This window comes from Prionailurus viverrinus, chromosome A2 (genome assembly GCF_022837055.1).
Source record: "Prionailurus viverrinus isolate Anna chromosome A2, UM_Priviv_1.0, whole genome shotgun sequence".
NCBI lineage: Eukaryota > Metazoa > Chordata > Mammalia > Carnivora > Felidae > Prionailurus > Prionailurus viverrinus.
Window position 1 is genome coordinate 45,899,111 of NC_062562.1, and position 16,753 is coordinate 45,915,863.

General features: G+C 43.1%; 1 protein-coding gene across 4 annotated transcripts in view; it reads left to right on the forward strand.

Annotated features, from left to right (window-relative positions):
- ITPR1 (inositol 1,4,5-trisphosphate receptor type 1) overlaps window positions 1-16,753 on the forward strand; it is a 328,507-nt gene that overhangs the window by 12,292 nt on the left and 299,462 nt on the right. For all 4 annotated transcript variants that reach the window (XM_047850329.1, XM_047850325.1, XM_047850327.1 and 1 more), the window contains exons 3-4: window positions 10,364-10,471; window positions 15,370-15,440. In XM_047850329.1, coding sequence (XP_047706285.1) covers window positions 10,380-10,471; window positions 15,370-15,440 — 163 coding nt within the window. In that variant the 5' untranslated portion in view covers window positions 10,364-10,379. The remainder of the gene's footprint in view (window positions 1-10,363; window positions 10,472-15,369; window positions 15,441-16,753) is intronic.

Below are 16,753 nucleotides of genomic sequence, written 5' to 3' on the forward strand. Positions count from 1 at the left end.
TTTTCTCTTCCCTGTATTTACAGCCATATTACCATATATGTACCTGGGTGAGGGCATCTTAAGGAGGCCTGTGCTCCTCTGGAAGGAGTGTCCTTGGCCTCCAGCCACGAGATTGATCAAATGCCGGCAACTCTTCCTTTTTCTGTGCACCCTCTTGCTTTCCCTCTGAAAGGCCTTGTGGTTTGCCTGGCTTGGCCCACGGGGCGGGGGGGGGGGGGGGGGGGGGGGGGGGGGCTGCTTGACCTGAAAGTGAAGTGCTGCTCTTTTGTGTTGATGGCAGCTGTGGCCCCCAGGTCCTATCTGTGTTCCTGGAGACCAGCTGCCCGAGGCCTGCTGAATCTCCAGGCGCTTTTAAGTCTTTGTGCATGAGCCCTCTCTTTGCTGCCTAGCTTGAAAGGAAGCCTTTTGATTTTATTCATTTTAAGCAATCATTTTTAAAGCAAGCAGCAATAAAACCAGCACTAAGTCTTTGGCAGAGGACTTCTGTTTTTTAGGAGGTGGAGATGATGTGAATATGCCAAGAAAGAGCAGAGAAGACTGATGGATTTCCATTGGCTACCTTTTTTAGCAGAAGAATGGCTTTTCCGAGTACCCTGTGCTTTGGGGCCAAGTGGCAAAGCTTAGTGACTGAAGGGTAGACCCAGAGGGGGCTATGGAGGTGGGATGCTGTCATTCATTCTTCACCTGGCTGTACTTTGGGGGTTTGAATTTTACTAGGAAGAGTGGGAAGAACATTCTGCTGGAGTTGGCATTGACAAATTCAGATAAATGTATCACACAGTGTGTCCTTTGTCTATACCACTCATCATGTGGACTTGCTGGTTGATAGGGTTAATCCTCAACGTATTGTAAGCCCTAAAAAGTTTAGTAAGAGTAGTTTATGAGAGTTGAAAATACAGCAAATTGGCAGACAGGAATAATCCCAGTAAACAGGAATGTTTCCCATCTTTTACTTTCTTTGTGCTAAGCAAGCCCATTATTTTCTTTTACACATTTGAACCTCAAAACAGCTTTATGAGGCAAGCTCTCATGATCCTCATTCTGCAGATGAGGGAACTGAGTTCCAGAAAGAGTAAGTAACTTGGTCAAGATTATAAACTTCCTGTCACACTTAGCAATAAAGGCAGACTTTTTACCCTGGCTTGGGAAATGCCACTGGCCCGGGCTTCTTCTTCTCTGACCTTACCCCGTACTTTCTTTCTTTCCCCGTTAATGGTCCAAACGTGGCTGGCTGTCTTTTTCTTGAACTTGCCAACTTCTTTTCTGCGCACAGTGCCTTTGTACTAGCTATTTGCTCTGCCTAAAATGCTCTTCCACCTGATTTTTTTGCATGATTGCCTCTGTCTTGACTTTCAGGTCGTAGCTTAAATGTCTCAACTTGCTCTCTCTGACCAGCCAAAAGTAAAATGTCACACAGTTTTAATTCTCTGACTAGTACTTAACACTATCTGATTGGTTGTGCCTGTAAAACTATCATGAGAACCAGGACCTGGACTGTCTTCTTTTTACCTATGTCCCACACACCTGGAGTAGGGATAGTACATGGTAGGTATTTGATAAATTTGTTGAATAAAAAGGTGGTTTCAAATCAGGGGGTTTTCTCTAAAGTCTTGGATGTTGTATGTTTTGCATTTTAGTCCTGTCCAGTTTTTCATGTTTATGCAGTATGAGTCCTGAGCACATAGGCAGTGTCAAACCAGAACTTAAAATTTATAGTAGCATTTTTCAAAATTTTGGTTCTCAGGAACTCTTGACATGCTTAGAAATTTCTGAGGACCCCAAAGAACTTAGGTTTATGTGAGTTAGAACCATCTGTACTTACCTCATTAGAAATTAACACCAAGACAATTAACACTGAGACAACATGAAAAATAAGCCAATCGTATGTTAACACAGTAACATATTTTTAATGAACAATAGCTATATTTTCCAAAAAAAATTTTTGCAAGAGAGTGGCATTGTTTTACTTTTTTGCAAATTGATGAATAGTGCGTTGGTGTTATTATGAAAATAGTTAGGACTTTGAAGGGCCTCTGAAAGGGTCTTGGGTTGAACTCCCAGGGGTCCTTGGGCGTCATGGAGAGCCACTAGCTTATAGAGTAGCCAGGTAATTTGAAAGGTGGGTGGTGCCATGGAACAACTCAGAGACTGAGAACCTGAAGGCTTAGGTAGCAGGATGCAATTGATTGTTCCTAAGTCCGGATATTGAATCAGAGCTTTTTGTTTAGAAATACATGCATGGGGATACATTGAAGCTGTGTCTGCAAAACAAACACAAGAAAACAAAACAAAAAAAACCCTTCTCAGCTAAAGTGCTGAATTGCAAAGGACCCTGAAAACTTGGAAGCTAGTGGTACTTGTTTTAGGTTCATCTTTTTCAGATGAGCAAGATTATAGCAAGCATTCTAGAAGTTCTGCAGTGGGATGGGTCATTAAAAAATAATAAAGCGTGGGTTCTTCTCCATGTCTGAGAATAGTAGCTTCAAATATAACTCCCTTTATAGCTGTTACTCTAAACCCTTACTTGGTTCTCCTTGTAGCTTTTGGACTCAGATGAAGTTGTGTCCTATAATAGAAATTAGATTGGTTTAGTGCTTTATTGGTCTCAGATATTGTCACAACTGGTCTTAAAGATACCAAGGTGGAGGCTGTTAAAAATAGATGAGATAATCCCTGCTAGCCAGCCATTTAAGAAAGGCAAATGATTACAGTCCAGGCCTCTGGGGGGTATTTTGAACGTCTCGGGTAATGTATATAAGATTGTGAAAGTTAAGGTAATTGGGTGGTAAAACACACAGGGAACTTAGACCTCAGGAGATGATTGGTGCCCTGGGGGGCCGGTGTGGAAGGGAGGTCCTTAGTTCCTGACACCAATGCTTGGAAGGACCTAATTTAAGGGCAGACTCTGTGGGGCTTTTCTCCTTCCCAATTACTGTTTAGCCCCAAGGCCCAAGCGGCTTCATCTTACTTAAATAAAGGAGGCTTCTTGCTTCTATGTGTCCATAAAAATCTTCAGGTCAAAATATTTTGGTCCCTGGCTTTGGGGTCCATTACCTGGTATAAATAAAGCTTCTGACTTCCTCCTTTGCCTGTCTAGGATTAAGTGATACCTTAGGTAACTTCTTGGTTAATGAAAGTATTCTAATTTAGTCTCATTTCAGGAGTTGCTAACTTCTAAATTCTGAGTTGTGTGTAGGCGAAAATTGAGATTTTTTTTTTTTTTTAGAGAAATGAATATAATGCAATTAGTTAAGTGTGTGCGGGAGAAATAGATGGGAAAAATTATAATAAGTGAGTTTTCTGGCATAGTCAAAGCTTTTAGCAAAAAGGAAAAAAAAAGGAAACTCAAAACCTATCTTAATGCTTAAAATGAAACGAATATACTTCTTTTTCAGTGAGGCTATGATTTAGCCTGTCTTCACACCGAAATGAAAGAGGTTCTAAATATTGAATTATTCCTTTGAAGATGTTTCCACCTCATCTCCTCCTTGCCTCCCACAGGGGCCTGATTTGATGTTAGAAGTGGGAATGGAGTTGAGGTCTGACTGTCTTGGGTATGGTGAGTTTGGGGGCTGAAAAGCAACAGTACCTTGGATGACCTGTGCAAGTACTGCCCACCTCCTAGGCTTACAGAGATTGAAACATTTCTGAGACATGTTTATTGGGATGTGTTTCCAACAGTGCTGACAAAGTAAGAAGCATATATGAAGTAGAAGAATAAGTTATAGACAGAAGTGAGTGAAGGCTTTGGAGGAAGAAAAGTGAACTGTTCCATTTCAGTCTCATTCAAAAATACAAAAATGGGTGTTTACTAAAGGCCATATATTGGGCTGAGCGCTTTGTGTGGATTATTTGTTTAACCTCTCTTGGTGACCCTGAAATAGGAAGAGTCTCTCCTCCTTTTTTTTTTTTTTTTTAAATGTCTGTTTATTTTTTTTTTTAATTTTTTTTTTTTTCAACTTTTATTTATTTTTGGGACAGAGAGAGAGAGAGCATGAACGGGGGAGGGGCAGAGAGAGAGGGAGACACAGAATCGGAAGCAGGCTCCAGGCTCCGAGCCATCAGCCCAGAGCCTGACGCGGGGCTGGAACTCACGGAGCGCAAGATCGTGACCTGGCTGAAGTCGGACGCTTAACCGACTGCGCCACCCAGGCGCCCCTATGTCTGTTTATTTTTGAGAGAGAGCGCACATGCATGCATGGAGGAGGGGCAGAGAGAAGCAGGGAGACAGAATCCCAAGCAGGCTCCACACTGTAAGTGCAGAGTCTGAACTAGAACTTGAACCTATGAAACTGTGAGATCTTGACCTGAGCCGAATTCAAGAGTTGGATGCTGAACTGACTGAGCCACCCAGGCACTGCTCCTCTCTTCTTTTAATTGGTTGAGAGAGCTGAAATTCAGGAAAGTTATGTCAGTTGTCTAAGCACAAGAAGATGGAATTCAGACTCAAGTGTTCTGTTTCTAGACTTTTTGGACACAGAGGGGATGGTCACTGGGGGAGGGGTACTTTCTGCCAGAGACAGAAGTTAAAATTTTTTTTTTCTTCAGAAGTTAAAATTTTGTTTCTGGCTCCCAAATGTCCTAGAAATCTGTTGAAAAGGTCTAACAGACCTCTATTCTCTACCCTTGCTCCAACAGTGTCAACTTGATTTTCTTTAGTTTTAGGAAAACAATCACCTAAAAACAGTTTAAATTCTTTTAGGTAACAGATAAGATGACATGATTACATTGGACCCAGATGTGCTTGTCGTGTCCCAGGCGCTGTACAAGGGAAGGAAGAACTCAGCTCTCCTGTCTTCATGGGCTTGATAGTCTAGAGGTGAAGACAAGTAAATAAGCAAACCAGTAAATAAGCAATTTTAGGACAGTGGTAGTGCCCAGATAGGGTAATTAGAGTACCGAGTAGAGAAGGATGTCAGGCAGCAGTCACAGCGTGTCCAAAGGCACATGGCATGTTGGGGGATCCGGGAGAATGTTCATCATGGCCAGAGGGTAAAAGGTGGGTGGGCAGTACAGCGAGACGAAGAGGTGAAGGTAGGCAAGGACCAGATCATGAGGAGTGCCAAATCTCTTTGGAATGTTTTAAGCACAGGAGTGACATAGTCTGATTTATGTTTCTATAAGATCACGCTGGAAAAAAAAAAAAAAGATTTTGCTGGCTTATGTGTAGAATAGATTGAGGGGCAAAGAAGGATTCAGAGAGAATCTTTATGGAGCCCGTTTGTCAATGATCCTGGCTGAGGTTTGGGTGGGAGTAAAAGAGTTACAAAGAATTGGAGGATTCAAGAGAGACTAAAACTTAAAATCAGTAAGATTAGATGCTCCTACTTCATTACTTGCTAAATATTTACTCAGCACCTACCATGTGCTAGGGATTGGTGAGAGGAATAAAGTAGTATGCAAAACAGATCCCTCAAACCGATGTTGGCTTAAACTAGGACAGGACATGGGATAAGGATGAATGTATTCTAGGCCTGAGTGAAGAGCATGGGCAAAGGCCTTGTGGCAGGGATAAGGCGAGGGAAGACTGGAGGTGCCACCAGGCGTTGTGGAGGTAGATGAAGTAGGTGGGGAGGAGGAGAAACAGATTGGGGAGATAGTTGACTTCTTTCTGGTATATTGAGGTGCTGTCAGTATCCAGGAGCTGAATCCCAGTAGTTGTTGGCCTTGAGGTACAGATTGAGGAATCCTAGAAGCCCCTGGAGCCAGTGGGGGTCGGGTGGGATGGGATGACCCAGGGTGGGTGTAGAAAAGGCAAAGAACAACAAGATTGTGAGACCACAGATGTGGAGGACTACGACCTCTGGTTTCTGTTCACCTAGGAGATCTCTGAATTTGTGTTTTTATTCCCGCCTTTCTTTTGAGTGGAATCAAATGTACCTTTTCCTTATACATTGCTCAGGTTTCAGTGGACAAAGAACTGAAGCTGAGCCAGTGGGCAGTGTGAGGCTCCTGAGTGTCTCACAGAGGCAGTGAGCCCCCTTTCTGTGCCCTGGTCCAGCCACCCTGGGAGAATCCTATTTTAAGAGGTACATCACCCTGTCAGAGCAGTGCTGGGAGGTTGCGGGGTGGAGGGGGCGCAGTAGTTGCCTGCATACATTGCACTTATTTCCTGCAGGTGTTTTGCTGACTTGTTGATGCACGTGATCTTACTGAACCTAGTGACAGCCTGTTGAGGGAGCTACTCATATTATCCCCATTTTATGGATGAGGAAAGTGAGGTTTAGGAAGATGAGAGAGCTGGCCTGAAGTCCTAGAATGACGTGGTGGCAGAGCTGGAGGTGCCTGGCAATCTGACTCTGGAGCTTCAGCTCCTGTCTGCCCTTGGGTGAGGACTGCTCTGGAGACCAGGCCATGTCTGGAATCACCCAGGATGATGATGCTCTGCAGACAGAAGCAAAGTCCTAAGGAGATCAGAGGGTGTTCACATTTTGAGAGGTTTCTGAGCATTGGGGGATAGACCAGTAGCAGATTTTCTAGGAGATTTTTTTGTGCAGGGGACACGAATATTTCCTAACTGGGCTTTTTGAACCTGGAACCATTTCTGGAACCATTTGAACCCTTGCCCAAACCATCTGAACCGTGAAACATTGCCAGGTGTTTAAGCAGAAGCAAGGTCATCCTTAGGAGTCATGGTAGGGGGATTCCATTATTGGGCAAGAGATGGAATTACACACTTTATAGGTTCCCTCCAACCTTTATGCCATGATTCTGTATATTTGGAAAGACTACAATGCTTTGTGATTGGGAACTGAGCATAATTCCATAGAGTTCAGGTTATTTTTAATAGGTGAATTAGGGAGGATAATTATTTTCCCTAAAGTGAAATATATTGTCACAGATCATCCAGGAGTGCGTTTGTTAGGATACCCACCTGATTTTTTGTACGGGGATCCTTTGCTTTGCTGAGTTTAAATTTTGAAGTCCTAGAATCTTTCAGTTCGACTTCATCTGACTAAAAAATAATAAATAGCCAGCACTGAGTGAAAGTCTACCAGTCTCTGTATCAGGTACTTTTCAGGCACTGTTTCATCTGTTCCTTACAATAATCCCTTGCAGTTAAGTGTTATCCTCATTTTACAGATGAAACAAAAACAGGTTTAAGTGGGCTGGATGGCAGTGTTGAGCTAATAATAATAATAGCTTGCACCCAGAAAGAAGATTGGAGCTCTGCACCTGACCATCCGAGCCTTTTCCAATATATCGTGGACCGACTCAAAGCTGATTAGCAAAGAGCCCTGGGTGTCATTAGAGTGTTTGACCTATCAAGGTCTTGCAGATCAAGGTTGGCGCTGGCTGTTTTTGTATTAGGGGGTCCCCGGCTGGGAGCACTGGGTACTGCTGTGAGAAGTTGGCTGGCACAGATGGTCTAGGATCAGATAAAGAGACAGGTTCTCCCACCCTGTTATAAACAACAGGAAGTCTTCCAAAAGATTGCTCCCACACCCATCACTCACTGGCTGACTTTTCCCTCCAGGCTCCAGAGGCCTGTTCTGTTGACTTTCCTGGCCTTTGTTTTTCCTTCTAGGGTAGGGCTGATGATGGCCCCAGGACCTTTCCTCCCTCTCTCCCTTATCCTTCTCCTCTTCATACACTTAACTAATGATAGATGAGGGGAGCCCTTCAAAGCTTTCCAGCCAGACCAGTCCTTTTTGAGGGGACCTACTTCTTGAGGCCCTTGGGGAAGACTCTGTAGCGCCTTCCACTTCCTGTTTTTGGTTGTTTCTTTAAATTGGGGACCCCTGGCAGATTTCCCAGTTGAGGATCATTAACTATGGTGGACATACTGATCATTGTTTTCTGGGAAAACTGTAAAATAATGGCTAAAGTTGACTTAGTTGTCTACTTAACAAACATGGTTAGGAAGAAGGTTAATTTCCTTTTTTCTGACTTACCAAAGTGTTGTGTGGCCATGGTAGAAAAATTAGGGAACACTGAGGTAGAAGAACTAGGAAACAGAATTGTACAGAACACAGAAATTCAGGTCTTCATAATCTTAATAAGGATGGCTGATGTTTTCGTCCATGTTCCAGGGGTCATTGTTGATGAGAAGCTCTGCTTAAGGCTCTGACGTGACTTAAAACCCTGGCCTGGGGCATCTTCACCTCTCTGGATCTTGGTTTCTCCAATAAAATGAGAATAATAGTTGTACCCACTTCATGTGGTGGTCGTGAGGATTCAGTAAGGGAACACGTGTAAAGCCCTTAAGCACCACCGTGAGCCTGATGATGCTTGATAAATGTTAGTCATTATTATTTGCAATGGTAGCACTGCAGAACTGTGCTAGAGAAACACTGTGTTCAGACATCTATTTCAATTATCAACTGCAGGCGATACTGAGTACATCATTCCAGAACACTGAATTATGTCTGCTTCTTTCCATTAGGGACCTGGAATCTTTCAGTAAGGTAACCAGGAGGTGAGGAAAGTTGAGAAAACAGGGGTCACACTGCTATTTACTGGCCTGATCTCCACGGAGGCCAATTTGAAGGGCAAGCCCAAAAGGACAGAGTTTAGGCCCACTAGACAGGGCCTCCTTGACTGAGCACATCCCTGCTCTCCTGTATCCAGGCTTCCCCTGTGTCCTTCTGGGAGGCCAGAGTGTGAAGACACAAATTTGGTCTGGCTCAAAATTCAAACAGAACTTGATTTCCAATAATCAGTCCCAGATGTATGTTGACTTGCTGACCCCTTATGATGAGGCTTTTAAATATAAGCACATAAGGGAAATATTAAAGTCCTTAGTGTTTTCCACTTGTGCAGCTTTTTCGGGTGTTGTTTAAAACACTGGTTTGCCTTTTAGGTATAAAATAACCAGTTAGGAAGAAATAACAGACTTGATTCTGGAGAGTGGGTCTTGGCTGGCAAATTGTCCCTCTACACATGATTTGTGTGTCTTTCCACAAGGTTTACAGATGTTGGCTGTTTTTTTGGAGAATGTGTTCTCACTTGCTGTCTTTCTCAATGCATAAGTTCATGTTCAGTGAAATGTTCCTTCTCTTGCTATATCTGGGTTGTTTGGAGGGATTAGTTTTTCCTTGTAGATTCTCAAGCAGTGAACTGAGGTTATTTAACAGTTCATTTTTAGCACCTGGCACTCCTGCTAAGTAGGAGAAATGCTTCCCTAGGTTTCCTGATGATCATTGCTCCATGATTTTAACCAGAAGAAAACTTGGTGCCCAGAAGGCAATTCCAGAAGAGAATACTTTTCCACGCCATTACAAGTCTTGTGGCTTTGCAGGTTAATGATTTCTAGCTGGGGAGCTGGAGTAAAGACTTGGAGAAGATGCTTAAGAGGCTCTGGGTTTGGAGGAGAGATTCTGGAAAGACTCGGTTTACTCCATGCATCTACATCAGATGCCTGAGGAAGCCATGGGGTGTTAGCTGGGGTCCACACCAGCGCACTGTTTTCCCACATAACTGAGCTTGTTTTTTAAATGTCAAAATATTTATAATTGGCTCCCACTCCTCAATATTTATGGCCCTCATGAAAGCTGTGCCTATGAGTCATGTCAATATTTTTGTTGGTGTGTGTGTATGTGGTGTGTGTGTGTGTGTGTGTGTGTGTGTGTGTGTGTGTGTGTGTGTGTAATGATTTCTGGGCTGTGGAGAGATTTCCTGGAACTTAAGAGTCTTTTCTAGGACTGCCCCTAACTACCCATTATGTATTCCTGACCAGGGTTCTTACCTGACCTGAGCCATCTTATTCTTACCTGCAGGGTTTGGACCAGGTGCTAAGATCCTTTCTCCCCAAGTGTTTGGGTGAAGGGTAAGAAGGGTAAAAGAAGGAAAGAAATTGAAATAGCATTTGGATGAAGTGGGTACAGTTGTTGAATTTTTAAAAGGCCACTGGAGGTTTGTGGTATTTGTTACTAGGTTTCCTTTTATTAATTTTGTTGCTTTGGTACCTCAGTACAGGCACAGCCAGACCCAAGTTTTATACCAGGTGTTTCCTTCTGACTTCACATTGCCTGAGGCAGATTGAATATGTTAATGTTTCATAAGTCAGACTTTCCAACTCCTTAATCACTGCAGAGTTGTTGGCTGACTTCCATGCAGTCTTTATATTCACTATTCATTATCGAGGGTCCTCAATTTGTAGAGTTGGATTTGGGTGTGGTTTTGTTAGAAACCAGCGTTATTGTGGTTGGAATATCCTGAAATAAATGATATATGGAAAAAAATGTTGTTGCATATGTCCTTGCTTGGCTCATTTAATTGCCTGCCTGTCACACTCTCGTTTAAATTTGACTTTTAAGTAGGGCGCTTAGGAAAGTTGAGCTAAGCCAACTCTCAGTGACTCTTTTCCCCCCTCTGAGCATTTCTTTCCTTCTAATAACGTTGCATATTTTACTTTGTCTAGGCTTTTCGAGAAAGACATGTCTGACAAGATGTCTAGTTTCCTACATATTGGAGACATTTGTTCTTTGTACGCGGAAGGATCGACAAATGGATTTATTAGCACCTTGGGGTAAGAGTGCCTGATTTCTTGTGTTGCAGGTTTTGTTTAAGACCTCATAATGCCAGCTTAAAAACTGATTTTTCTAAGAATGTTACTATTTGACTTGGCTTTTCTAGGAGCATTTGGAATCATAATACCAAATCTCAGGTTAGCCAAGTTTACCTCTTACACAAAAGTACTGTTTTCTTGTCAGTTCTGGAAGAGCAAAATCTGATTAATTAGGACTCTTACAATTCAGAATTTACTATAATTTCCTATTCACATACAAGGGGGAATCATAAGGGGAAAAGTGCGAAGTGTATGGGATAAAATTTTAATACTATTTAATACAGATCTGAAAGAAATGCTTTTTAGCTTTCATAAAAACTCTTATTTTCTTTGTTTTTTAAAGTTTATTTATTTATTTGTGAGAGAGTGCGCACGCACAAGCAGGGAGGGGCAGAGAGAGAGAGAGAGAGAGAGGGACAGAATCCAAAGCAGACTCCAGACTCGAAGCTGTCAGCATAGAGCCCAAGAGGGGAGCCCAAGAGGGCTCAGACTCATGAACTGTGAGATCATGACCTGAGCCAAAGTCGGATCCTTAACCAAAGCCATCCAGGCACCACACAGTTGTTATTTTCAAATGCTAACTTACTTGTCATTTAAGCGAAGACTAGCACTTCTTGGATGCTTATCTCTTTTCTTTGAAGTAGAACCTTTTCCTAGTTTACTTATTTATTTATTTTCTTTTTAAATTTTTAAATATTTGTTTATTTTTGAGAGAGAGAGCATGAATAGGCTAGGGGCAGAGAGAGGGGGAGACACAGGATCTGAAACAGGCTCTGGGCTCTGCCTACAGCCCAGGGGCCTGAACTCCCCATTGTGGGGCTTGAACTCCCCAAGTGCAAGATCATGACCTGAGCAAAGTGAGACGCTTAAATGACTGAGCCACCCAGGCGCCCCTAACCTTTCCTATTTTAAATTGATGTACGCATTTGAGGGGCACCTGGGTGGCTCCGTTGGTTAAGCGTCTGACTTCAGCTCAGGTCATGATCTCACAGCTTGTGAGTTCAAGCCCTGCATGGGGCTGTGTGTTGACAGCTCAGAGCCTGGAACCTGCTTCAGATTCTGTCTCCCTCTCTCTCTGTCCCTCCCCCGCTCACACTCTCGTCTCTCATAGATGAATAAACGCTAAAAAATTAAAAAAAAAAAAATAAATTGCTGTACGCATTTGAAAATTACATATTGCACAAAGTTCTGTAAATAAGATTTTTGTTCTTTTGTGATTTCTTCAATTTTTACCCAACTTGTAAGAGTGTAACTACATTCCATAATGTCCTTATTGGATGATCTTCTCCCTTTTCCTCCTCCCATTGTCTGCAAGAGGAAATGAGAAGTGAAATAGCCCCAAAGGCAGAGAGAAGCAGAATGGAGAATCAAGATGGTTAACTCCAGAAGACAAAGGAATGGTCTTGATTGTCTTTGTGTAGAAAGTAGTTAGGCCCCAGGGTGGAATTGTTGAATTTGGCAGGAGCTGATCTCAAATGGGGGAAGGAAAGCCAACAGCTTCTCCAAGAACCTTATTCTTATAGCAGCCAGAACCTCTCTTTTAATAACAGCTATTATTGAAAGCATGCTTGTTCTCTGGTATTTGTGCAGAATGGATATTCTCAGGCTGTCATTCAGGTCACTCTAGCCTCAAGGAACAAGTTACTTCAGATGTAGAATCTTAGTTAGCTCAGTTGGACCTTGTTGTAGAAAATGTTTGTTTTCAAAAGTCATCTTGATCACCAAACAGTGTTTGTCAGTTCTTACTTTTCTTAACCTCTCTATACCAGAGACCCACCCTTCACAACTTCTCTTCCGTGGCTTTTGGCTAAGAGGCCTTCCTGTTTGTGCGTCTCCAATTGCCCATTTTCTCTTCTTGGCTGAGTCCTTCCTTTTTCTGTTCCTCATGCTTGAATCTTGGATCCTCTGCTTATTTCCCAGCGATGGTAATAAATAGGAGTAACCCCTTACAGGAGTCCTATGGATGTTTATAGCACTGTGCTCCGTACTGTATATACATCTTGCCTTTAATCCCCAAACACCTCTTTAGAGTGAGCATTATTATTATTCCTCTTTATGGAGGCAAAAACCTCTGAGCTTCTGAGAGGTGAAGTCATCTGCTCAAGGTTTCACAGCTGTGAACAAACAACCTTGACTCCAGGACCAGTGCTCTTAGCAGTTGCCTTGAGAGGGGTAGACTTTGCATTCCCTACCTTTCCTGACAATCCATGTTGTCAGGCAGAATCGGCTCATCACCCTCCTCGCTGTCTGCCCACAGCTCTTACTCCTGTGGATGCCTTATTAAACCCCAACCCCACCTTATGCCTCATCTCCTCTCTATGGCCCTGATTTCTTTTAATGGTGCCATTGCCCTTCCAGTCACCCAGGCTTACTTCCAGTTGATAGCTGAGCCCACTTGTGGCAGCCCCTGAAATCTTAGTGCTGCCTTTCCCTTTGTCCTTTTCTTTGAGAGCGTCCCTTCTTAGAATTTTTATGAGGTACGAATTCTTTGCTTTGTAAGAGTTTCCCTCAAGTATTATAAACAAATTAATTATAAGGTTCCTTCTCACTTTTTCTTAAAATTTTTTTTAGTATTCATTTTTGAGACAGAGACAGAGCACAGGTGGGGAAGGGGCAGAGAGAGAGGAAGACACAGAATCTGAAGCAGGCTCTAGGCTCTGAGCTGTCATCACAGAGCCCGACGCGGGGCTGGAACCCATGAACTGTGAGATCATGACATGAGTGGAGGTCAGACACTTAACTGACTGAGCCACCCAGGTGCCCCTCCTTCCTTTTTCTCTAATGTGAAGATGGCCCATTTTGAATTTTGGGCTCTACTACTTACCTCAGATGAGTTTTTCCTTGGTTCAAAATGGACTTGGAAAATAAAGTTTGGCCTTCTTCTTCCTTTTAATATTTGTTAACATTTATGGGGTACTAGTTGTGAATGACAGTGAATGACCACCAGTTCTTGTAGAACTTGGCATTCTAACTCCCCAGTCACATTCCATTTATACAGATGGCAGTTATCTCCCACCTGGCTCTCTTGACTCACTGAGCTTTAGAACTTGAATCGGACCTTGGAGAGTCGGGGTGTGTGCACATGCTGTGTAGAGGTGTGCTGCAGAATCACCTGAGGAACTTGTTAAAAATAGAAGTTCTTGGGTCCCATCCCGGAACACAACTTTAGTAGGCCTGGGTATGATAGGGACCTGGTATCAATATATTTTATAAACAAATGGAAAGTCTGATGAACATATCCCTATTTGAGAATCCTTGAGCCCAACTCTTTGAGTTTTACATATAAAGGAACTGAGACCAGGAGGAATCAAGTAATGTAGTCACAGTCAAGCTGCTAGTAGATGGCAAAGTACCATCTTCAATTCATTTGTCTTCTGGCTTAGCCTGGGGCCCTTTCTCCTACCCCTTGTCCTTGTTTGAGAACTTGATGAGTATTTAACCCAGCTGTACATTAAATTCCAAGCCACTCCCCCAGTTCACACATTATATCAGTTCTGGTGGCATTACTGTATTTACATTCATAGGGGCTCCAGGTGGGAGTTGGAAATGTGCACATTCTGGTCGATTTTTGCATAAAAGCTCAAGCCATTGACCACACTGTTGCTCTTCTTGATGGAGAAAGGTCTTGCGTCTTAGAGCTGAGGCAAGCTGCTGGTGGGCTACTCTAGTCACTTTGATTCACCCACTTTGATGCACCGAGCACCTTGCCTGGGCAGGAAGATGTACTAGGCTTGGGCATCTTTTGGATCGCACACATTTCTCTGCCCCCAGGGAGCTCATAGCCTCCTGCACCTTTTGTGCTTCAGTCCAGTGAGGTAGGAAAGACAGGAGGAGAGGCAGGGAATGCCTGGTCCAGGACAGGCTTGGCAGGGAGACCTTCATGGAGAAGATGAGGGCTCTGAGTCAGTCTTGAAAAACGGTCCAGGAGGGGAAGTGGAATTTTGGAGGAAGCAGTGGTAAGAGAAAGGCTGGCTAATGGTACCTTGCTTTTGGGAAAAAGCAGCACAGACAAATGGAAGAAACCCTGGAAATCCATAGTATATTAGCTGGGTGCAAGTTCTGCAGTCACTTGGAAATGACCAATACTAGTGTTAGGAACTTGGATAAATCACTTAAACTTCTCACTCTCAATTTGCTCATCTGTTCAAAACACACAGTATTTTAAATAGGTTCTTCTAAAAGAATCGTGTAAGTTCGATTGGTCAGTCTGGATTTCTAAATACAGGGTCTGTATATAATTGCAGGCTGGTTATTTATAACTTTTTGTACTGTTCCCCACCTCTATTTCAATTTCCAGTAGTTCCATATGACTGTCTGCTAGCAGCTTCTCAGATGGCCTCAGGCACAGTTAGTTCCTGACTGAATTTTGTTGTCCTTTCTCTTCGAGCCCTTAGATTGGATTCTCTTCATTAGTTTGCCTTTGTGGCTCCTGTGTTAGCCTTGAGCTCCCTAAGGGCAGGGCCTGGTTCATATTTGTCCTCACACCCCATAGCCCAGCACTGTGCCTGGCACCAAATGGGCCCCTCATCCACCATGAGTTGAATGCACTCACCCCTTGTTATCCCTCCTGACTTCAGCATTACTGCATGTTGTGCTCAAATCCATCATGGACGTGGTTAAGGGAAAAGAGCCATAGAAAATAGGAGGTTCATGTATGCATTGCAGAAGCACAACCTGGGATTGTGGATTAGGTTTAGCTCCCTGCATGGGAAACCTCTCGTGTAAACAGCTCCCTGGCAGGAGAACATGGCCATATAAGTTTTGCACAGGAGCAGCCCTGGATGTACAATTTTTGCATAGTGCTTAGGTTTTATTTTCTTAGACTTGGCCTCATAGAATGTTTATCTTTGTCTTCATAGCCTGGTTGACGATCGTTGTGTTGTACAGCCAGAAGCTGGGGACCTTAATAATCCACCCAAGAAATTCAGAGGTAAGTTGATGACCTTCCTGGAATGGGTACCCTGCTTTAATTGAAAATTCAGCAAGTGTGTTGCTGTGTGTGTGTGTGTGTGTGTGTGTGTGTGTGTGTGCGCGCGCGTGCGTGCGCGCGCACGGTTGCTTATGCAGATGTGAGTTTAATAAGCAGTTGTAGGTTAATTTGCTTACATTTTTTTTAAAAGTATGATTTCAAGTCCAAGCTTTGTGACCTTTTGAAAATGCCTAAATAAGTTGAACGTCAAGATTGGAATGGTTTTTATTAGAGCCTTCATGTGTATATTGAATACATGTTGGTCAGTGTAAATTCAGCTTAAACGTTTACATTTGTGCAAGTATGTCCCTGAACAGGATTTATCGATCTGGTCACAAGGAACATGTGTCATTGAAGCAGATCTCGCTCTGCCTTAGAGGCTCTGGTATTTCTAGATGCTTCAACCTGGAGTGAGGAGTTCTTGATTATTGCACTTATTTTTTGAAGTAAAAGACCTCCACATGACAGCCTTACTACCAGTAGCTTGCCACCACTCCTGGCTTGCTTTTCTTTTCTTTTCTTTTCTTTTCTTTTCTTTTCTTTTCTTTTCTTTTCTTCTCTTTTCTTTTCTTCTCTTTCTTTTTGTTTTTGAATGTTTATTTTTGAGAGAGAGCGTGCGAGCAGGGGAAGGACAGAGAGAGACTGAGACAAAGAATCCGAAGTAGGCTCCAGGCTCTGAGCTGTCAGCATAGAACCCAATGTGGGACTTGAAGTCATAAACCACGAGATCATGACCTGAGCCTAAATTAGACACTTAACTAATTGAGCCACCCAGGTACCCCCTGGCTTTTTAAGCCTCTTACATTTGTTATTTTCCTCCCAAGGTAGTTTACTTTTATTCCAGAAGGTGTTTAAAATATAATTGGTATGTTAAGATGATAAACATTTTGTTTTTCTTTCTTGTTTTTGTGGTTTGTAGTTCTCAACTCTAGCTGCATAGAAATATCTGGGAGAGATATACAATTAAACGGATACTTAGAGCCCTGCTCCAGACCAATCAAATGAATCTTGGAAGGTTGTGGCCTGGGCACGGGCATTTTTTTAAGCTTCCCAAGTGATTTCTTTACATTTATTTTGAGAGAGAGAGCACGCGCGTGCACGCATGACAGCGTGTGTGTGTGTGTGTGTGTGTGTGTGTGTGTGTGTGTGTGTGTGTGAGAGAGAGAGAGAGAGCACGAGCGGGGGAGGAAAAGAGACAGAGACAGAGAGACTGACTACCAAGTAGGCTCCACGCTGTCAGTGCAGAGTCTGATGCAGGGCTCTAACTCATGAAC